This window comes from Macrobrachium rosenbergii, chromosome 23 (assembly GCF_040412425.1).
Source record: "Macrobrachium rosenbergii isolate ZJJX-2024 chromosome 23, ASM4041242v1, whole genome shotgun sequence".
Classification (NCBI taxonomy): domain Eukaryota; kingdom Metazoa; phylum Arthropoda; class Malacostraca; order Decapoda; family Palaemonidae; genus Macrobrachium; species Macrobrachium rosenbergii.
This window is the reverse complement of record NC_089763.1, coordinates 29,140,087-29,163,509: the sequence shown is the minus strand read 5'-3', so window position 1 is coordinate 29,163,509 and position 23,423 is coordinate 29,140,087. Positions and strand designations below refer to the sequence as shown.

General features: G+C 35.9%; 2 protein-coding genes and 1 long non-coding RNA gene across 6 annotated transcripts in view; 1 reads left to right on the top strand and 2 right to left on the bottom strand.

Annotated features, from left to right (window-relative positions):
- Window positions 1-23,423, top strand: part of LOC136851416 (uncharacterized) — a 424,951-nt gene that overhangs the window by 165,593 nt on the left and 235,935 nt on the right. The window lies entirely within an intron of this gene.
- On the bottom strand, window positions 11,885-16,553 carry LOC136851415 (uncharacterized histidine-rich protein DDB_G0274557-like). Its single transcript, XM_067125502.1, has 2 exons — window positions 16,018-16,553; window positions 11,885-13,830 (listed from the first exon to the last, which is right to left on the bottom strand). The coding sequence occupies exons 1-2, from the start codon at window positions 16,406-16,408 to the stop codon at window positions 13,778-13,780; spliced, it is 444 nt and encodes a 147-aa protein (XP_066981603.1). The 5' UTR covers window positions 16,409-16,553; the 3' UTR covers window positions 11,885-13,777.
- The window catches only part of LOC136851414 (nephrin-like), a 122,499-nt gene continuing 115,516 nt past the window's right edge, over window positions 16,441-23,423 (bottom strand). For 3 of the 4 annotated variants that reach the window (XM_067125499.1, XM_067125498.1, XM_067125501.1), the window contains exons 20-24: window positions 21,128-21,241; window positions 20,497-20,644; window positions 19,122-19,286; window positions 17,878-17,978; window positions 16,441-17,154 (exon numbers count right to left, since the gene is read on the bottom strand). In XM_067125499.1, the coding sequence (XP_066981600.1) occupies window positions 16,441-17,154; window positions 17,878-17,978; window positions 19,122-19,286; window positions 20,497-20,644; window positions 21,128-21,241 (1,242 nt within the window). The remainder of the gene's footprint in view (window positions 17,155-17,877; window positions 17,979-19,121; window positions 19,287-20,496; window positions 20,645-21,127; window positions 21,242-23,423) is intronic. The other variant, XM_067125500.1, reaches the window with a different exon arrangement.

The window sequence follows — 23,423 nt, the reverse complement described above, 5'->3', positions numbered from 1 at the left end:
TCCATCGGCCTACAAATATTTACTGGAATTTTTCATGTTTTTTTTGTATAAAATCGAGGCTGATGGGATCTGCCCATATGGAAGCCGACATGAGAGAGAGAGAGAGAGAGAGAGAGAGAGAGAGAGAGAGAGAGAGAGAAGAGAGAGAAGAGAAGAAGAAGAAGAAGAAGAATAGAATCGAGACAAAGGGAACCAAGAGAATCTTCCTGGGAAATTAAAAGAAAAATTTCGAAGTGACAAGAAAATTAAAAATTAAATAATTAGTTTTGCCAAAATGTCGTATCAAAGTGTTTAATGCATCAGTGAATAACAAGACCAAGCTATATATAACGCAAGAACTTCCAGTCTCCCTTTCGTAAAGAAATAAGAAGACCATTGGCTTTTGTGAAATGCATAACATGTGTTTGAAGCAGTCATGTATCATGGCCACTGGGCGTTCCATTTTAGCTGTAAAAGTTCGTGGCATTTGAAGCAGTCTTCAAAAGAAGCCCGAATCTCATAAGAAAGGAATTTTGAGCTATAACAAGATGTCAAAGAGAGAAATAGACTCAAAAATGATTCTAGAATTTAGTTAATAAAGAGATCTGAGTTTGTGCATTCCTTTTTATATTTCAATTAATAATATCAGCATTCCTTGCAGTGCGCTCTGGAGGTAATGGTATAGTAAGTGCTTCAGTGGAAAATGTGGTGCTCTTTCAAAATTGCCAAAAAAAAAAATACTTTCGATCAGAACAAGACTTATTCTAGGATAATGTGTTTTAAATATCCTATTTCAGAGCACTGGGGCTAATAATGTGCTGAAAATCTATCGATCCAAAATTGACTCATTCTAGGACAGTTTTTTCAAATATCCTTTTTCAGAGCACCGTGGAAAGAGCACCTTTTCCCGCAATGCCGGATATCTGAGGAACGCTACATAGCATAAACTTTCAGTATTGAATGAGACCCATAATCAATTGTTGAACTTAGCGTTTTATTGATATTCAACCTCTCTTTCCTGTGGGTAGGTACGGTAGTGTGTAGTGCCGTTTCTGTGAATATATTAAATTCACGATATTGAACGTCGCCCATTTCAAAGAAAATATAAAACTGTTTTATTATATGCCTGATTGCCTCCATTTATTTATTTTTTTGCAATATCAATAAGATGAGAAAAAGGTCTATTTGTGAGATTTGCGCTTCTTTTTTGCCTATTATATACACATTTTCACAAAAAGTGTTTATGATTTACAAAATCTGTGTAAATAGCGTTTGTGTGAAAATGTGTACAAAGCAGTCGGGAAACAGAAAACAAATTTGACTAATGGATTTTTTCTACTACGTTTGAATAATCGATTGCTATCAATAATAATAATAATAATAATAATAATAATAATAATAATAATAATAATAATAATAATAATAATAATAATAATAATAAATAATGGATAAATAAATCCACAGTTATGTAGATGTACATATATTTAAAAGATAAAACTACAGATTCCCAAAAAGCTATCTGTCCAGTTTTTCTTTAAATATATGTACATCTATAACTGTGGGTTTGTCTTTCCATTTTGCTCATGCCACTCTGAGTATTTAATAATAATAATAATATGTAATGTAATAATAATAATAATAATAATAATAATAATAATAATAATAATACTGTACCCCTGATACTAAATTCAATATATTCTATATATTAATGCATATATGTATGCGTAGCAAGCAATATTTGCTCAGGCCAGAGAATGCAATACAAAACAGACACCTCCCCCCCTCTTAAACTAATGGCAATGAAGGGAGGAGGCAGGCAGGGCCTTAGCAGTTATCCTCAGAGTTATCCTCAGCCAATGTCGTTTCGTTAACTTGTGGGGAAATTCTGCTACGTGAAGTGTTGCCATTGAAGAAATTCAGTCCCTTTCCGTTTTGCTAATCCCAGTTTCCTAAATTTATGAGGTCCTTCTAAAAAGGGAGAAATATCTCTCGCAGTATTTTATACCCTGGAATTCACAGGCGACTCTGGAGTTACACAGGGTCGATGGATAAATATATATATTCTTGTAAAGGGAATTTCGGAGTATTGCTTTACTCATGCTTTGCTAGATATTTTTAGATGTTTTCTTTGCTTTTACTTTTTTTTTTTTTGGGTAAGGTTGCTGAAAGTTTTGTATTAGGTTGAGATATGTACGTTAATGTAGAGAAAATATATCGGGATTTCCAGTGATGGTGAATATAAGGACATTTTTTTTTTTCACTGTCCGGCGATTTGTTTATACAGAAACCGAACGAACGTTCACATTTGATATACGATATACAAATGCATAAAGATACAGAATATATATATAGAGTATATATATATATAGTATATATATATATATATATATATATATATATATATATATATATATATATATATATATATATATATATATATATATATATATATGCACTAAAGTTCAATTTTTATTTTATCAATGTGATCAGCTACATTCATACTGGTTCTTGTTATCGAGAAAGTACTTTATCATGTTACTTTACATTTTATGTAATTATATCACATTTATTTAAGCATTATTTCCGATTCCTTTGCAAAACTTATATTTTCAAAATATTCTAAGTAACTTTTCTTCTACGATACTTTAATGCACTGTTAGAGAAATAGTCTATTTGGGAACTCGCAAATTATCTGAGAATCAACTAACTGTCTTCTGACTGTGAGAAAAAAAATAGATAAACAGAGATGAGAAAGGAAGACGATCATTTTGATAACTATAACTTCTGGGCAAAACACCAAATAAGCAATATTTATCTCCAAACTGCTCCTTCAGTCATATAAAGTCAAGTGCTAAGATCCATACTCTAAAGTTGCGCTACTCTAAAGTTGCGCTACTCAATCGCGGGCGTGAGTTGGGAAGATGGTTTGACCTTCGCTAAGTCCCGAGCAAGATGCTCGGAAGAGATGCTAAGGGTGTTAATATATATATATATATATATATATATATATATATATATATATATATATATATATATATATATATATATATATGTGTGTGTGTGTGTGTGTGTGTGTGTGTGTGTATGCTTATAATAAATATTATATATATAACATAATAAAATATAAATAATATATATATGCATATAAATATATAAATATAAAATATGAGTGTGTTTGTGTTGATATCTGTAAGCATGCTCGTTTGTTTGCTATAAACATAAGTTTAAAAAATCTTTAAAAAGAGGCATAACGAATTGTAGTCTACCCAGTAAAATTGCTAATAACCTTTCATCTCAGAAGATCAATGGAAGAAGAATCTCGTAAAACACTCCAAGACTGACTCTCATCAAAGTTGAAAAACTAGACAGAGTAATTATGATTCTTTTCCCGGCATCACCATTTATATTCTAAGAAAGAAAAAAAAAGAGGAACCAAAGAGATTTTAGCCCCTAAGGAGGCGCGTTCTTCATTACGGATTCAAAAAGTCATCTCTAGTCATCTGAAGTGGACGAGGAGAAAAAAAAACAAAAGAATAATTACCATCCTTAATTCCTAATTTTGAAAAGAGAACAAACTGTAGGGGGAGCGACCCCACTTGGAAAGTTTTTGAGTGTTGTTCAAAAATGTTAACTTTTGAACTTGGGTCATCGTCGGTGCTCTGTTAATTCCTTTTTTTTTATTTTTCCTCTCTCCAGTAGATTTCCAGATTATGGCTGAAATATATCTTTCATTAGAGAAACAAATTCACAGTTATGTATATGTTATGTATGTTTGATTATGTATATAATAAAAAATAAAAATCTGTACAAGCCATAACCCGTCTCGATTCCCATTTCCAGATTGAGAAGGGAAATCGAGCTGTTTCCCGAAAGCTTTCTGTACAGATTTATCTTGGGATATATATACATATACACAACTGTGGATTTGTTTCTCCAATTCAAGACTCATGCTACTATGAGTACTTTTTAATATCTTTCATTGTTATTGCGAAGATTTTCCCTTGTCTTTACTGGGTTTTGCTACAACGTACCTCTGTGAGTTAGCGTTCTCCGCACTTGTTGCTATAAAAACGAAAAATCGAAACTGGGTAGATGGATGTCTGTGTTGCCTTGTCAAAGACTACAATACAGTTTCACTTCCTTGTTCGAGACAAGCAATCAAACCTTCGGATTGAAATGAAACTTTTCGTACAGTGCAGTTTCCTTTTGTTTAATAAACAAAATTTGGTTTTGCTTTACTTATTTATAGAGTGGCGATTAATTTTTGGATGAAACAGTGAAAAATATAGTGCCTTGTAAAGATTGTTTAATTCTTTGCATAGGAGACATCCGATATTCAAGTGAAATGGAGGCATGTTCAGTACATGCAAAGCATTCCGTTTATATAATTATATGCATTTTTCTATGAAGGGTGTTCATAGATTTCATATTCTGAGAGCGTTCCGTTGCTCAAAAAAACGTCAAGACCCTCTAAAATAGACGTTTGGAAGTGACAGTGATAGCATTAACTTCGTACAACAGACACTTATGAAAGAAAATCCACTAACCTTTGACGTACACCTCATTATACTAATCTGAAAATTTTTTTCTCTTATTTCATTCTCATACAAATAATCCCGCTGTAATGAAAGTAATCTCTGTCATTACTCGAATAGTCTGTAGTCTCTCTGGGAATGCTTCATAATCTAGCCATTTTGGGGAGAAAGCTGAGATAATCACCGACGAAAAAAGGGTTTCAAGTTATAAGCGCAGGAAATTAACATTGAGATGTGAAAGAACATATTCGTGAGAGGCAGAAGACTGGAGGCAGGTATTAAACGCAAGTCTGCGTTTGTAGTATTTTGTTTTTAATTTAGTTACCTTTTGATTAGTGTAATATATATATATATATATATATATATATATATATATATATATATATATATATATATATAAATCTGTGCATATATTCAGATTGATATACAGACAGATAGATATGTTTGTGTGTGTGTGTGTGTATGAATGAGTACATAGACGAAAATACTTACAAAGAATAAATCAGGAATTTTAACTAGCCTTCCTGCCCATAGGAGAAACCTTTTTGATAACTACTTAGAAGAAATAAACTAATCTGCAAGTCATGACACTATCTGCAATAGGTACAGTGTGGAAGGATGAGACTAAAATACTGTAATTGAAAGAGTAAAGAATTTTCTTATACCCAAGAGAGAGAGAGAGAGAGAGAGAGAGAGAGAGAGAGAGAGAGAGTTCAACAAATCACTCAACAACGTACCCTTTGGGAAGACAATTCATTAAGGAGGCCGCCATTCAAAGCAAATCAATTGTCATTGTATTAGATTTCAATGACCAGACCCCAGGTGACATCTATGGCGAGATACTAGTCTCATCTAAATGGAAATGATCTCGTCTTCACGCGCTGTTTGTTTCTTTTATTAATTCACACAGACCTTCTGTGCTTCTGAATTGTGTCAATTATAAAAATGATAAGTATGGATGGTAATCATTTCAGGTTTATACCAGAAAAATAATATTAAAAATATCGTCTAGTGATAACGGTTTTAGCTAGAAAATGGTGTTATTTTATCAACAAAGATCGTTCCTAATTACAGTACATTCGTCTATAAGTTAATTATATCTTAGTTTAACCAGACCACTGAGCTGATTAACAGCTCTCCTAGGGCTATTGAAAGGATTAGATTTATTTTACGTGGCTAAGAACCAACTGGTTACCTAGCAACGGGACCTACAGCTTATTGTGGAATCCGAACCACATTATGACGAGAAATGAATTTCTATCACCAGAAATAAACTCCTCTGATTCTTCACTGACCGGTCGGAGAGTCGAACGCTGGGCCAACAGCGTGCTAGCCGAGAGCTCTACCCACCCCTCCAATGAAGACCGTACATTCGTCTATAAAGATGAGAGCTATAAGATTGCAGTTTGGCCGAGCACATTAATCTATTTCGTTGATAATACGTTGTTAGTGTATGACTCAGCATCGTTTCTACGAATGACCTTATATAGATCAGATCCTAAGGAACAGAATCAGTAAATATCAGCAGAAAGGAAGTCGAATATCACCAATCTCCACAATTTCGATTTCCATCGACAATTGAAGTGTTTCCTCTCTCGTTTTAGACTTGTGCTGGCACGGGCTCTTTCCCTAGAGTAGCCCGGGTAAATTTTTAAAAAACTTGCTGAGATATCCCGAAAAGTACCGTGGATCATTAATAACTACACCACTCAAAACACAGGTGACAATCAAGTGTTTCGATTAAAGTTGATCTTTATTTGGTTTAAGTGTAGATCACTTAATCTATCCGAAATCACAAGTGTTCTCAGTTCAATGAACTGCTCGCTTTCCAGAAGATTGATCTACAGTTGTACAATGTATCGCTCTGTTTAGCTAATGATAATAGTGCTTTAAGCCAACGAGTTTTTAAGCAAGCGTAATCCGATCAGGTAATTGATTACTGACGGGAGGAAAAAAAATCACTAAAAAACCGTGTATCGTCTCAATTACGCTAATGCAAATGGCAGCGTCCGTGATGAAGAGAGAGCAATAATTAGAAGCGTTAATTACAGTTGATCTTCCTAGGTATTGCATGGATGATAATGGTCTCTATGACCTACACTCGGTAATTAGGATTCTAGGGAAAACTAATTTGCACGCGCTCAGCAAAGCGCTCTGTGTTAATAAGCCTTATCTCGTTTAGAGATGTTAAAGTGGCGTTTGATCGTGATAATGATGATTGAAGCCTGATAGTCTTAGCGAATTCAGTTAATATAGTGCTGGTCAACGCATAGCTGGGAAAAAAACACTTATTCCATTGCCTAGAGTGTTATTTGTGCAATTAAGCATTTCATGGTCTGGTAAATTTTCATTAGCTAAATTGCTTAATTTTTCTTTAAAAATATGTATTATTTTGTTGAATAATTCATCCACTTCTTGGCGTTTACAAAGAAATTGAAATTACTAGGATCTCTCTCTCTCTCTCTCTCTCTCTCTCTCTCTCTCTTCAGATAGTATAAGTAATTGTTGCAAAATGCATCTCTTTCTCTTTCACTCTGGGTGATATAATCTCTCTCTCTCTCTCTCTCTCTCTTCAGAGATAATTGTGGTAATTGTTCAAAATGCATCTCTTTCTCTTTCTCTGGTGATATAATCTCTCTCTCTCTCTCTCTCTCTCTCTCTCGGAGCTACTATTCTTTTAGGAACAGTCATGGAAACTGACACATGCATTCCAAGCCAGATAACCTCTTGGCAACAATTGCACGAACGCAAAGCTAAACAAACTATGACAAACACCCCCGGTCATACATTTTAACATTGACAAAATACCTCGCCCCATATCGCAAGAGACATCTTTCGGGTGAACTTCAGGCTACACTTAGCTCTTTTCCCACTGCTGGGAACTCGCGCCAGAATGGCCTCTCGGGCATAACCGCAAATTTGCATCCCGAAGCGGAGGTGTGTAGTCTCCCGGGAGAGTGAAGTGTGTAGTCTCCCGGGAGAGTGAAGTGGCCCCGAGAAGACACTTCCATGGTCGTAGATTGACACTCGAAAACTTCACTTTTCATGACCCCTGATTCTTGATAAAAGAGGCGGGTGTGTTTATTTCATTCAGGGTTGGAGCTCTTCTTCTTCTTCTTCTTCTTTCTTCTTCTTCATGTTTTAGTGTGCAGGTCACAGGAATTGGTCCCGAGGAGGCGGATATAATAAACATTACACACGCATGCGTACTTATATGTATGTGCATATATATATATATATATATATATATATATATATATATATATATATATATATATATATATATATATAAATATATATATATATATATATATATATATATATATATATATATATATATATATATATATTATATATATATATATTTAGAGAGAGAGAGAGAGAGAGAGAGAGAGAGAGAGAGAGAGAGAGAGAGTTAATATTAACTCTCTTCAGGTATCAATATTTATAACTACTATACATCTGAATTACGTACCTGGATAAGAATTAAGAAAATATTTTCGAGTGAACTTAATTTCTTCTACATTTCCTTATGCAGTCATCTTAAAAGCCGTAAAGTAATAACGTATCTCTATTTTTTTGTAATTTTCGTTCTGATTGGTGAAAAAAATTATTTTACATGAGAAAATAGATTTTGTATAATTTTCATTTCTATATAGTATAATGGTTTAAAATATACATGAACCTTGAACGTAAAGTGTTTCTATTCAAAAAGAATACATTCAAAAAGTTTTTTCTCATTCATGTCAAATGTCCTTTGAAGCGATTTTATGATAGAATCGTGACACTCTAAAAGTAATTTTTGAGCTCTGCTGTGCCGTTTTTTCTCTGGTTCTTTCAACAGAATCTATACAAACCAATGTCAGGAAATAGAACTGAGTTTTTTTTTTTGTATTTAGTAATGGCTAATGAACGTATATCTGAAAATGAGATTAAAGAGAGTATTATTCTCTTAGAAAATGGCTGCAAAGGGGGTTTTTAAAAGTAAAACTTCCTTTACTATCTTTAAATAATGTTACTGGTTAAATTTTTGCATGACAATATAGATAGCAAGAAAATAGATTTTATATTCATATAAAACTCACTTATAATATTTATAAGAATTTTTTTCTTATTTTCTGATTCATTCAATAAAAACTCATTATATCTGTCTTCAGATAGAAAATGATGATTTCGGTTTCATTTCTAAATCTCTCTCCTGTATATTTATTCTAACCTTGCATTTTTATAACATTTGATGCCTACATTGCAAAAACTTAAGGTAGGTTCTTCACTGACAAGCTTGGTACTCTTACAACAAAAGCCACAGGGTCAAGAAACAGAACATATTTTTTAAAGGATCTTTTATTTTTGTAACAAAATTATGTACAAATCACAGTGTGTATGACATTCTCTTCAACAGATCAATATAGACATCGGTATCATATTTTTTTTTTACATATAACAAGTTTCTACATTTTCTTTCGTCGACACTTGCAACCATCGAGTATGAAATTAAATACGTGAGTTTCAAAAAGGGTCAAAATCGTACAATATACAACAGTTTATCTTCAAGAAGTCACGATAACTTCCCTGGATTCCTGCTACGCCTCGTTTAAAGGCAGCACGTCATTTCATCTGACATTAAAAAAAAAATTGGAAACATGAACGTTCAAACATTCATTATTGGTGCAGTCAATAAAATTCTAATGGTTTATAAAAAACACTACATGCTATCATACAGAAACGGTAGAAAAGATCTACAAAATAACGTTTTACATCGTCGGTTTGAAGATATCCGCTGCCCTCAGAGTACGTCAAGCCAGCGCACTGTCTACAGCAGATTGGTTAGCGATTACATCCGGGTGTCGTGAGTATGCAGTTGCATCAGTCTCTGCGTTCAAAAGGATATACGTCATCATAACACGTGTATTATGCACTGAGTCACATTTATTCATGGGTCACCATCTCGCAGATGTGATTATCTTTAGACGACTGACGCTCACATGTGAACTGAAGTAATCACGAGCCTTCAGAGTTGTAATTAGTGTATTAACCGTCGACTTTCAGACTTGTTGCTCACTTTACCCATCCAGTTTGTTGAATAATCCGCTCGTCTCGCCCCAACTTTGATGGGAATTATTTAGTTTCTTAACCATTTCGAATCTGTGTGTGTGTGTTTGTATGAGGGGTCTTTGAGGACAAGTGGTGTTCGGGATGTCATTGTCAGGCAATCGCAAAATATTTGTTATAAAGGTTATCAAGAGGTCGTGTGAGCATCGTCGTGTCCTTGTCGCTTGGCCCGGTATTGTGCCAAAATATTCCAGGAAATGTATCAACAACCGGATCATTTTTACGGATCTTACATTCTGACCATAATAAAAAGATAAGATCATATCATCGGCGAAAATATCCAGGCACAAGGAACATCTCCCATTGACAGAGGTAAGTAAAGTCCTTCGTTTGTTTTTTTTGTATTTTCACATAATCTGTTTCCAGCAGCAAAGTTGATGAGCTATCGTATACCTAAGAGTCTCTTTGTGCGAAAGATATTACGCAGTTACACGTCACTTATTGCCAAAGTCGTGCGAGAAGCACATTTACTTCTTCTTTCACAGAACGGAGCTTCAGACGTCGTACGTGAATGATAGTAGTGGTTAGAATGAATAGCCTTTCTTACCTAAGCAGTAAATAAATGCATAAAAGGAATATATAGACCGCTGGGTATATGGGACTCTCCCCCGAAAGCCCACGTTCCCAAGCCTGGCCCAAGTAGGTCTGAGACCACACGTGACTTTGCGGATTATCAATTGTGACTCGGGATTTTAAATTGCTAATTCATTCATCGAGCTCTGAATTGTATTCCGTTCACAGAATTTCGTATTTGTATTTCATTCACAGAATTTCGTATTTGTATTTCATTCACAGAATTTCGTATTTGTATTTCATTCACAGAATTTCTGGTTTGTATTTCATTCACGGAATTTCTGTTTTGAGATTCATTCATAGAATTTCAGATGTGTATGTATTTCATTCATGAATTCCTAAAGACAGGCCTCGACTGCCCCATTCATCACATTTGTATTCTTGTATTCTTAAGTGAACACATTAGGATTTATGTCAAGGTACGGATGGAAGTGGCTAATGACTGGGGTTATAACAATAGTAAGTAGCGCTTTTATGAGGTACCAGTGAAAAGCATCAAAGCCGATTAACTGATTACCTCTCAGTTCCCATGTTAGAATTTCACGTGTACATCTTGACTACGGGGCAAGACTGTGAGTCCATTGAACTACTGATTCAAAAAGCTACGAAAACACGAATAGGAAGCCGTAAGCAAAACTGATATCAATTCGTAAAAAGTCTACGAAAAAATGATAAATTTCAAAAGCTTAACAAACAGAAAATAAAAGACGGACGCAGGAGTAAAAATGATTCAGAAATCTATTATAAGAGTATTTAATCTTACGGCTTGAATGAATGATGTTATCCTAGAATAAAGTAAAAAAAAAAAAAGGGCGAACTTTATTCAGATTTATTTATGATTCACCTTAGTTCCAAAAGCACACACACACACATCCAACAGCGAATACTCTAAGAGTGTCCGAGAAGTCTAGAAGATATTATTATTATTCAAGAGACAGGAGGAAACGGTCACTGGTCTTATAATTACAAAAACGGTGACACAGACATCGTTATAAAAATAGAGATTATTTATATTATATATCTGCCGTACCACACGAAGAATATAACATCTACTTCGTTGTTATTATAATAATAACGAGCAATTCAGAAACATTCGAAGGTAAAATGGAACTGGGTCGAAAAAATTATATGATCTGATTAAAAACTGAAATAAAAAATATTATGCTAACATTGCTACCTTCTCATTTATAAATTACATAACTATTAAAGTTTGAAACTGCTACATTTCTGGAAATGAATGATAAAAGCTACTATAATCATATAGCATTGTTTACATAACTCTGAAGTTTAAAACTGCTACTTCTCTGAGAAGCATTGTTTAAAATAAATATTTAAAAAAAATATATAAAGTCAGATTCAAATATTAAATCACGGCCTTTCCAAGCAACTGGCCTTTGAAAATGGTTACACAGTATATATAAATAAAGGAATGTATGAACTCATACATAATATATACACGCTTACTTTGTGCTTTCAGGAAAAGGCCTGCCCATACAGAAAGCAAGGAACGTACGCACAATAAAATCTGGTTTCTAAATTGACGTATAGTCGTAAACTTCGAAAGAAAATATGGCGTAGAATTACGTTTAGTCTCTTGCATTTACTTACGCATGCTTAAAAAGGTGGGTATTTTGTTAGTCTATTTGCAACCACGAGCATTTGTACAATAATCTTTTTTGTATGTATGTATGTATGTATGTGTTAATGTATATTTTAACATGGTACAAACTAAAATCCTAAATAACAAAAATCTGCCAATATTTTTGATAAAAAGATACTGATGACGTCAGGAAAACTGCCAGGTACATCTAGTATTGTGGAACTATTTTCCATTGTATGTATTTCAAAAACAAATATTCGAGTCTATTTTTTGTTTGCTTAATGTAAATGTAAAAACATGTTTTTAAGTACATATGCGACCACGGATATACAGAATCTATCTATCTATCAGTCTGTCTGTATATCGATCTATCTGTCAAACTATCTATATAGCAATCTATCTATATCAATCTATCGATCCATTCATCCATCCATCTATCTATCTATCTATCTATCTATCTATCTATCTATCTATCTATCTATCTATCTATCTATCTATCTATTCGTCTATCTATCTATCTATCTATCTATCATCTAAGTCTGTGATTGGGTGCTGATATATCTGCCCTAAAGGTTTCATCTTATTCACTGCAACTTGTAGTCTAACAAAAAATGATTTCCTTATTTGCATGTACTTATTGACCTATTCAAGCTGATGCAACACGTGAAATCTCAGTGCCCAGTTCGCTGCTGTTTGCAAAAACAACTTAAGTTTCCCCAAATGATTTGTTAAATACAGTGGTTTTCAAATTTTTGGGTATCGTTACCCCCCGGGGGCAGTGGTGTGATAGATCACCATTGCCCCTACTCGCTTTCCTCTTCAGTTATGTGAAGTTATAATATAAAGGAAAGGAAAATATTGGAATGCTTAATTTCTAATGCATTTTATATGTAAGAAATTAATTTTACTTTAACTCAAGTCTTAAGAAATAAAGAATTTAGATTAATACATCATTCCTTTGACAAAAAAATTAAAATTGAGCATTGTTCCTTTTATTACAAATTGGAATTAAAGCATTATTGCTTTGGTAATTAATAGAAAATGAAATTTAGAAAGTGCCTCGTTAGCCACCCCAGAAACGACTTCATTACCCCCACGGGGATAATTACTCCCAGTTTGAGAACCACTGGTTTATAGGACAAGAGATTAACTGGTTTAAAAAAAAAAAATAAATGTTACTAGGAGGAAGGAGCACAGAGGGATTGAAAGGCAATTAAATGAATGATCACGATACTTGAAGTAATATTCCAAAGGGCGAACAGAATTAGTACAGTTATTTTCTCTATCTATCTATCTCTCTCTATAATTGATCTATCTAACTCTCTATCTATCTATCTATCTATCTATCTATCGATCTATGTCCAAACACATGCAGAACGAAAAATGGAAATCATCATATCTATATATCACTCTAACTGTCTATTTATATTTTATGGTATGAATATTAGGTAAATTAATCCAATGCATATATATATAATATACATGTATATATATATATAATTAAGTAGATGTATATACATATATGAGTGTGTTTGTATGTTTGTATGTGTGTGTGTCTGTGCGTGCGAGCGCGCCCGCGCGTGCGTGTGCATGTGTGTGGCACGTTTCAAGTCTCTGTCATATTGTGGTCCCTACAATGAAAAGAGTAAATCAGTAAATAAACCTGTACGAGATCAGACTGAATCTGAGGACGAATGTCGGCAACATGTTGCAATTTCACCGGTGGTGTCTGACTCTCGACGTCAGAAAGTTAAACAACTTTACCAAATTAAACGAAAATTTGCCCTATTGTGAGGTCTTGAACCTCCGGATTAAGAGATTGGTAGCACTGCAAAGTAAATGTTCAGACTAAGAGACTGCGAATACTCTTAAGAAAGTTTAAGAACACCTTCCCATTAATACGATATTCTTCGTTATTTTTTTACCATGTTTACCCTTAAAAGTAATTATTTACCTCTTTTATACAAATGATTTAAGGTTATGAGTCGCTGATATCTCCAGGGCGGTAGCTGGAGAGATGTGGGGACCAACCTACAAAGAAAATGGAAAGTAGAATGAATACAAGGCAATAATAATCCAGAAATTAGCAGCGGGTATATTGGTTTCTACTCCTAAGTTGCACACTACCTCATGGAGTTAATTCTTCCTTGTTTTAACGGACTGGCGTATCCAATTTTTAGTTTTCCGTAAAAGAAAACTGTTGTGCCGGCTTTGTCTGTCCGTCCGCACTTTATTCTCTCCGCACTTTTTCTCTCAGCCCTCAGATCTTAAAAACTGCTGAGGCTAGAGGGCTGCAAATTGGTATGTTGGTCGTCCACCCTCCAATCATCAAGCATACCAAATTGCAGCACTCTAGCCTCGGTATTTTTTTTTTATTTAAGGTTAAAGTTAGCCACAATCGTGCTTCTGGCAACGTCATAGGTTAGGACACCACCGGGCTGTGATTAAGGTTTCATGGGCCGGAGCTCATACAGCATCATACCGAGACTACCGAAACGTAGATCTATTTTCGGTGCCCTTGATTATACGCTGTACAGAAAACTCGACTGCACCGAAGAAACTTCGGCGTATTTTGTACTTTTTTTTTTTTTTTAAGTTTTTGATCTTTTCAGTCAAATTGTTTCAGTTTTTGATACTCTATAACATATCAAAATTTCAGCTGTCTGCGTTGTCAGGTTTTCCAACAAAATTTCCACAAAAGGTGAGTTAATTTTAGAAGCACTGAATGATATCAAAATCTTTGCAGCCCATTTTCTAAGAAGGAAGAAAAAATCGCTAACGCCAGTTCGTCAAACTAGGGACGAATTATGACATTCCATAGGCAAGCTACTACCTTCATGGGATGTACTTAGCCTATGTGCCATCATGGTCATGGTAGTTTATAGGTTAAGTTTCCACATTTTGTAGCAGTGGTTCTTAACTTGGGAGGCGGGGGGGCGTCTGCAATTTCCAAGGGGGGCACGAGCCCCAGGGAAAAATTAAAACTTCTCTAATTATATTCGTTATTCTCTTAACAAGAGTCGCTAAGCAGTGGCAAGTATCTCACTAATTCGTCCCCAAAAGAATAAAAACACCCCTTCTCTTTTTTTTTTTATTTTCCTTTAAACCTGGGAGGGAATTTTACTCATAGATGCAAGGTGGGGGGGGCGTGGATGGAATGACCAACTCTTAGAGGGGGCGGGGTAATAAAAAGGTTAAGAACCACTGTTCTGGAGCCATAGTGGCTCAAAGGCCATCTTACAACATTTCATAGGTATAATACCTCAGAAGCTTAATTACAATATACCGTAGGCATACCCACACCAACTTATAAATGAGCTAGCATATTGTGTTTAGAAATTGTTGCACAAGTAATGAACAGGACTATAAAATATTATTCAATATACTTCTTGCATTCAGTGTTTTAGTTTTATACTGAACTGCTGCAGTTCTGTACATTGCTTACATGAAAGTTAATACTACAATACCCTGGAATTATAGATAACTGAATTCAGTCAATTAATTTCACAGTAATATGAAGTTAAATATGGTCCCCAAAATTAGTAGTTTCGTTAAAAAACATTCAGCTCCTTTCCATCAGTGAGAGTTCATTTCACAGTGATATGGAATTATATATGGGCCTCAAAATCAGCAGTTTGGTTAAAAAAAACATTTAACTTCTTGCCATTCGCGTGAGTTAATTTCACAGTGATGTGGAATTAGATATGGTCCTCAAAATTGGTAGTTTGCTTAAAAAACACATTTAACGTCTTGCCATTCGTGTGAGTTAATTTCACAGTGATACGGAATTAGATATGGTCCACAAAATCAATAGTTTGGTTTAAAAAAGATTTGAATTTCTTGTCATCCGTTTGAGTTAATTTCACAGTGATACGGAATTAGGTATGGTCCTCAAAATCAAAAGTTTGGCTAAATAAAAAGTTAATTTCTTGTCATCCATGTGAGTTAATTTCACAGTATTATGGAATTAGATATGGTCCTCAAAATCAGTAATTTGGTTAAAAAAATTGAATTTCTTGTCATCCGTGTGAGTTAATTTCTCAGTGGTATGGAATTAGATATGGTCTTCAAAATCAATAGTTTGATTAACAAAAATTGAATTTGTTGTCATTCCTAAGTTAGCTGGTGTAGATCTGTCATGAAGACTGACTCATTTCATTTCTTAAACTTAACGCTTTAGGTGACACAATGAAACAGCTCCATTTCCCTCATACTTACCTCCACTCGGGGCTAGAGGCTGTCGAACTTCCTCGAAGAACTGCTGAGGCGACGCGAACCGCCCCGTGTTTTCAGGTGGGAAAGGGTACGACGGTGGCACTTGAGGGTACTGGGCGTGGTGGTGGTGGTGGTGGTGTGGGGGAGGGCCCATCTGCTGACAACACGCGTGAACGGGATGCTGGAGAGGAGGAGGATGTTGTTGCTGCTGCTGCTGCGGCGGATGGTGATGATGGAAACCAGCGGCGGCGTGTTGGCGATGCGCCATCTCGTGATGGTGATGGTGAGGGGGGTGGTGGTGGTGATGGTGATGGTGTTCGTGCTGGTAGTGCTGCTGCTGCTGCTGCATTTGCGGGTGGTGGGGCTGTTGGATCTGCTGCTGGATCTCCATCATGTGCTGTTGGAGGTGTGGCTGGCCGTGGTAGATCACCTGAGGGGGCCCGCCGCCGGGCTTGTGCTGAGCGGCGGAAGAAGGCGAGGGGGCCGCTGAAGACGACGCGGAAGTAGGAGCAGGAGAGGAGGAGCAGCAGCGGGTTGTTGGCAGCAGGGTTGAGGTTGAGCAGCGGCAGGGACGGGGCTGTACCTCTCCGGGTGGGTGGGTATGGAATGATATGGCGTCGGGGATGAGCGGAAGGACGCCTGCCGCTGGAGGTCACCCCGCATGACCTGTTGCTCTGGTGAGTCGATGGCGTCGTCCTCCAGGATGGTGCACAGCTCCGTGCGGTGGAAGAGCGGCTGTGACGGGTCGTCGTCGTCCAGGTACCCTGGAAAGTCGTCCTCCTGCTGCTCGACGTCGTCGTCCTCGTCGTCCAGGTTGTCGTAGACGCTGCTGGAACCGACGGGGCAGACGTCTGGGATGTTCGGGTGGCTTTTGTAAACGGCGTCGAACTGCTGTTGCTGTTTCTTTGGGGTGCTGGATGCCATGGCCGCCATCGGGTCAGGGGGTAGAATCTCGTCGTCTGGAACGATGGTCGTCTGGCTCTCAAGTCTGACGCCCCCGTTCAGCAGGGGACTGTTCTTAGTGGATTTGGGGCTCGTGCGCGGCAGGGGGGGCGTTGAACGGGACGTTCCGGCGCTGTATTGGTCATTGGTGAAGCTGGTTTCCTCGCACTCCAAGGAACTGGAGTGGCACATGGCCTGCTGGAGGAGATAAACAAGGGTTTTGTGACTAATAATAAATAGATCAATTGATGTAGTTCTGTATAATCATGTGAGTGTGTGGGTGAAGAAAGATTTGCATAATTCTGTAAATAAAGGAAGTTATGTGCCAACATGTATTTACAATTAGTCAGTGGAGATGATGGCTTTGTCTCTAAGGGGGTGGTCTACGTAGTATCAATATTGATGAATTAACAATGAAAGAGTGATATAAACAATACGCCATATTTAGTATTAGTCAGTTAGTTTAATCTTAAATTGGCATCAGTGTTCTGGTTTTCATAAGGCATATCGTGTCTAAATACCCGCAACAATATATATATATATATATATATGTGTGTGTGTGTGTGTGTGTGTGTGTGTGTGTGTGTGTGTGTGTGTGTGTGTGTGAGTGTGCATAACTGAATCACGAAAATATGGAACATGATGATTGTATACATAAAGGGAAATGCCACGAAGGTGAAGTGAAACAACGTTGTTTCACTTTTCCTTCGTGCCATTTCTTATATATATATATATATATATATATATATATATATTATATATATATATATATATATATATATATATATATATATATATATATGTGTGTGTGTGTGTGTGTGTGTGTGTGTGTGCGTGTACTTATGTATGTGTGTATGTATGCATGCGTGTGTGTGTTTGTGTAAAAGCCAGGTTTCATTTACGGCAAGGTTTTAATCTTACCTGATAGTCAGGAGGCGGGGCGTCGCTAGCTGGCGTAAGGTCGAGTTGCTCGCCTAAGCTGGGCGTCGACACTTCCAGAGTTGTCGTCTTGCTGGTGGAGACTGCAGAAGAAGAAACGGAAAAGAAAGAAGAAATAAGGCAAATGAGGAACGTGAGGAAGAGGGTTCTGATGTAATAGGATACTACTACAAGATTCACTGGGGAGTTCGCGCCCTATAAACTCGCCTTTAGGATGTCTTAAGCCAGGGATCTCTGCGGAATGTGTAACCACTTTCGTTTGATGTTGGAGCTTTTGTGGTGCCACTAAGGAATTTTCTGTTTGATTTACATATTTTTTTTTTTTTTTAGCTTTTTCCACTTTTATCATCGTAAACGTTATACTTATTTCAATTTTTCGTGGCCCTTTTATCAATTTTTGATTTGCAGACGTTTTCCTATAGGATATTTGTCAGTTCGGTATGCGCGTAATTTTCTCACATATTTTAATTACTAATATATGTTTAAACTTGTTAGGAGTGAATTTAGAATTTTTATTTATTTATTCATTTATTTATTTTTAGTTGGCACCTGTTTTAAGTGGTTTTATTAACTTGTTTTCCTGATTTGTCCTCAATATGACAAATTTTCTATTTCATAAAAAAAACTGTTGATTTAGAATTAATTTTACAGTTGTTACTTTATTAACCTGAGATCAGTTATTTAAATAGATTGCCTGCTTTATTATGAAGAATTATTTAAAATTTTAACTTGTACTAAGTCATATTACTTGATACGATTAGGAAAGCTGGATATAAGAATGTAGAATGCATCATATCCCCTTGTATTTTAAATCAAAATAAGATTATCTAGAAGATCATCAGCTATGAAGTAAATGATCAGTAATTTAGTTTATCCTGAAACCAAACATTGGTTTATACTATCTATCTATCCATCTATCTATCTATCTATCTATCTATCTATCTATCTATCTACACACTATCTATATTTATATATATATATATATATATATATATATATATATATATATATATATATATATATATATATATATATATATATCCGACATCTTCAGAGAAGTAAAAGAAAAACTGAATAAGATCGTAAACATACGGAATATCCTCCACTCGAAAATTAACTCTCAACCATTTAGATCTGCATTTGGAGAATTAACAGTCTATAGCCCACGAAACCACCTCTCTCCTCCTCTAAGTGCAACCCTCAGAAATTACTCAGGAGCTCCTCACCTCTCAGGTTTCTCCTGGCCGAGCGTCTCCTCAAGAAGCAGACGATGATGGACACATTGAGCACTAGGAGAGCCGTTCCAGTGAGCGAAATGAGGAGGAGCGCCAGCCTGGGCATTCGACTCAGGCTCCCGTCCACGGCGCTGCTGGCAACTTCTCCGACCACGTCTGACAACAAAGCGTTGATGGATTGTGATGTATCGCTTTCCATCTGGTTCTTTTCGTCGGCTTCCAGAGCGGAATGCTAAAAAGCCGATGCTTGCGCTGGTTGTGTTTCTGACGCAGGCACAAGCAGGCTGGCAGGCAGACAGATGCACTCCCACACACCCACACATACACACACACACACACACACAAACGACTGTTCATAACTTACTTATGTGCATGGAAACTCGTTCACATGACTTGAATAACTGACCTTCTACATCTTCGTCAAAAGATTCTCTCTCTCTCTCTCTCTCTCTCTCTCTCTCTCTCTCTCTCTCTCTCTCTCTCTCTCTCAACAGCATTCTTTTAAATTTAGTTTCACTCTTTACTTTCTTAATCAAGATATCGTAATAATTTTTGGATGCTTATCAGCGTCTAAAGAAATTGTAAAAAACATGACTTTTTGCTTTCATTGACCTTTGCCGTGCTATCAAACTTCTGTCAATTTCTTTTATTACTCTCATTACAAATGAACTTGTTTTTTTTATTAATTTCACTAATGAAAATGAATCCTCACCATTAAAAATTACCGACAGACAAAGGTGTTCAATCTCGACTTTTACTTGAAAACTAACGCACTGTTTATTTTTCTGTCAAAACTGTCATTTTTTCTATATCTCTCATTACACAGGAATTCTTTTTTTTATTAATTTCTCTTATGAAAATGAATCCTCACCATTAAAAATTAGTACTGACAAACAAACGTGTTCAATCTCGACTTTTACTTGAAAACTAATGCGCTGTTTATTTTTCTATCAAAACTTCCGTAATTTTTTTATATCTCTCATTGCACAGGAATTTTTTTTTTATTAATTTCTCTTATGAAAATGAATCCTCGCCATTGAAAATTAGTACTGACAAACAAAGGTGTTCAATCTCGACTCTTCCTCCTAAATGAAGGCATTGTTTATCTGGAATCCTAACCATTGAAAATTACTGACAAACAAAGGTGTTCAATCTCGACTCTTCCTCCTAAATCAAAGCATTGTTTATTTTGAATCCTCACCATTGAAAATTACTAACAAACAAAGGTGTTTAATCTCGACTCTTACTCCTAAATCAAGGCATTGTTTATTTGGAATCATCACCATTAAAAATTACTGACAAACAAAGGTGGTCAATCTCGACTCTTACTCCTAAATGAAGGCATTGTTTATTCACTGTTACTTACCCACCATTGTGTTCACTATTACCATCGGAGTCACGTAATGTGATTCCCCTTGATCGCTGTATGCCTGGATCGTGAAGCCGTAGTCGGTTCCGGGTGTCAGTCCGGTGATCGTTACGTTGGTGGTGTTGCTTCCGGGTACGTCAACGTACTGGAGGAAGGGATTCTTTGTTATTAATCTCTCTCTCTCTCTCTCTCTCTCTCTCTCTCTCTCTCTCTCTCTCTCTCTCTCTCTCTCTCTCTCTCTCTGAATGTTAAAAGATTTATATCGTAATATTATACGTATTAAAAAAAGACAGAAAACTAATCAATGTTGGACTAGAAATGCCGTTAATGTCTGAGTCTCTCTCTCTCTCTCTCTCTCTCTCTCTCTCTCTCTCTCTCTCTCTCAGTACTAGCCACTTCATACAATTGTGAATGTGACAATGAACGTTGCCTTTTCTTTCTCTCTCTCTCTCTCTCTCTCTCTCTCTCTCTCTCTCTCTCTCTCTCTCATTAGATAGCATATCATCTAAACACTTAGAAAAACTATGCCTACAACCAAACAAATTAAACCTATTCCCTCAAGGACCCTATAAACGTATAAGGATTACCTGGATTCTTTTGAAAGAATCCTATAAAGGAAAAGACTTACCTGGAAATTTTTGGCTCCACTGGCCTGAAATCTTATCTGGTGACCCCTCGGTGGGGCGCCCAGGGTGTCCTGTTGCCAAGAGAAGACGACGCTGTTCGACCTCACAATCACAGCCTGGGTTTCGAGGTCGGGAGAAAAGGAGGTTAGTTTTAGCTTTCTGTAACAGAAAACTATTGTGACGGCTTTGTCTGTCCGTCCACGCTTTTTTCTCTCCTCCCTCAGATCTTAAAAACTACTGAGGCTAGACGGCTGCAAATTGGTATGTTGATCATCCACCCTCCAATCATCAAACATACCAAATTGCAGCCCTCTAGCCTCCTCGGTAGTTTTTATTTTATTTAAGGTTAATTTTAGACATAATCGTGCGTCTGGCAACAATATAGGCCAGGCCACCACGGCTGGTTGAGAGTTTCATGGGGCATGGGCTGAGAGTTTCATACTGCATTATACGCTGTACAGAAAACTCGATTGCATTTTTTACTTGTTTATGGGTAATTCTGGGTTTAAGTGAACTTGCCATTAGAAAGCTTATTTAATTCTAAGTTTAAGTTTTCCTGTCGAGACCACGTTGTCCTCTTGTAATGTTTATAAAACAGAGGAAGCATCCCCTCTTATTCTACACAGGACTTTTTGAGAAGTGTAGGGTAATTGATAACTGAAGGAGAAATATTTAAAAAAAAAATAAGACATAATTCTCAAAAAAGACACTGTGCCAATGAGAAACAGTCTAGTGATAGTTTCAGAAAATGGTAAATTACTATGAATTTTTACTCCATACAGATTATAAAGTTACATCCTTTTTTTCAGAATATAAATAGTTTAATTTTCCTCCTCTTCTATGCCACGTCAGAGTAGTTTTGGGGTTCTCTCTCTCTCTCTCTCTCTCTCTCTCTCTCTCTCTCTCTCTCTCGTTAATTGACTTCCCTCACATCTCTGTATTAATAACATTGTTTAGGACATCGTTTTGAAAAGTGAAAGCCCTTCAGCAAAACAAAACAATGAGCCTGGAGTTGACCGTCCCATGTAGAATCTTTTCTTTCATGTCAATTGAGGTCAGTTATCTGCTATATCCGTTTGTATACCCCGCACTAAGAGTAAAGTGCTCCAGTAATATAAATTGTTTTGCATTATTAAAAAAAACGCTTCAAACCAAAAGATGGGTCTGTTATGAAACACAGAATACAATCAAATGGCAATATCTGTAAGTCTATATTATTATTATTATTATTATTATTATTATTATTATTATTATTATTATTATTATTATTATTATTATTGTTTATAATAATACTAATAATAATAACTTATTATTATTATTATTATTATTATTATTATTATTATTATTATTATTATTATTATTATTATTAATTAGAGAAGTTGTCGCTGTTTGTACTGACACGTCATTCTCCTACAGTACCATCTTTGTACGATTAATAATAAACCTCCCCAGTAGAGAGAGAGAGAGAGAGAGAGAGAGAGAGAGAGAGAGAGAGAGAGAGAGAGAGAGAGAGAAAAAAATCTGTTCCTGAAGAAAAACAAAAACAAAAACAAAAAACCGACGAACGGAATAGGAGGGGGACATCCCAACATCTCCAATAGGGAAGAATTTTGTGAGAGAGAGGAAGAAGAGTCGGCCTATAGATTCTCGAATCGAGTCTGCTAAAAAGAATTCTGGTCTGTCAAGAACGGGTTTCCCGAGTATATTGCGTCCAACGGCAAAGAAAAAGGGAGAGAAAAAAAAATAAGATAGTGGGATTGGGGCAACTGATGGATTCTCGGAACCTGATTCGTTGGTTCCTTCTTATTTTTCTTATCCTAAATTCCACTTTTTTCTTCTTCTATGGCCATTGTATGAGGTGGGATGGTTTTTAGTATGATGTATTTCCTTGTATAGTATTTTCTGATTGTTTTTCTATTTGTATTTTACTTCTCTTCTATGCTACGTGAGGGTTGTTTAGGGTTTTCTCTCTCTCTCTCTCTCTCTCTCTCTCTCTCTCTCTCTCTCTCTCTCTCTCTCTCTCTCTCTAATTTTCACCTTTTTGCATTAAATCTTGTATTCATGCATTTACAAAAATTATTTGGTTATGGTAACAGAAATATTTACTCCATATATGTATATAGTATATATATATATGTGTGTGTGTGTATTTATATGTATATGTATATGTATGTATATATATATATATATATATATATATATATATATATATATATATATATATATATATATATATATATATATATATATATATGCATTCCTGTCTTGTTTCTTCGTTTTATGTTTGCGACATACGAA

Excerpts from the sequence above, each read along its gene's own strand:
- LOC136851415 (XM_067125502.1), bottom strand. The coding sequence starts at position 16,408 with ATGATGGAGATCCAGCAGCAGATCCAACAGCCCCACCACCCGCAAATG. Across the intron at positions 13,831-16,017 it reads GCCTCTAGCCCCGAGTGGAG|GTTGGTCCCCACATCTCTCC; the intron begins GTAAGTATGAGG and ends TTTTCTTTGTAG.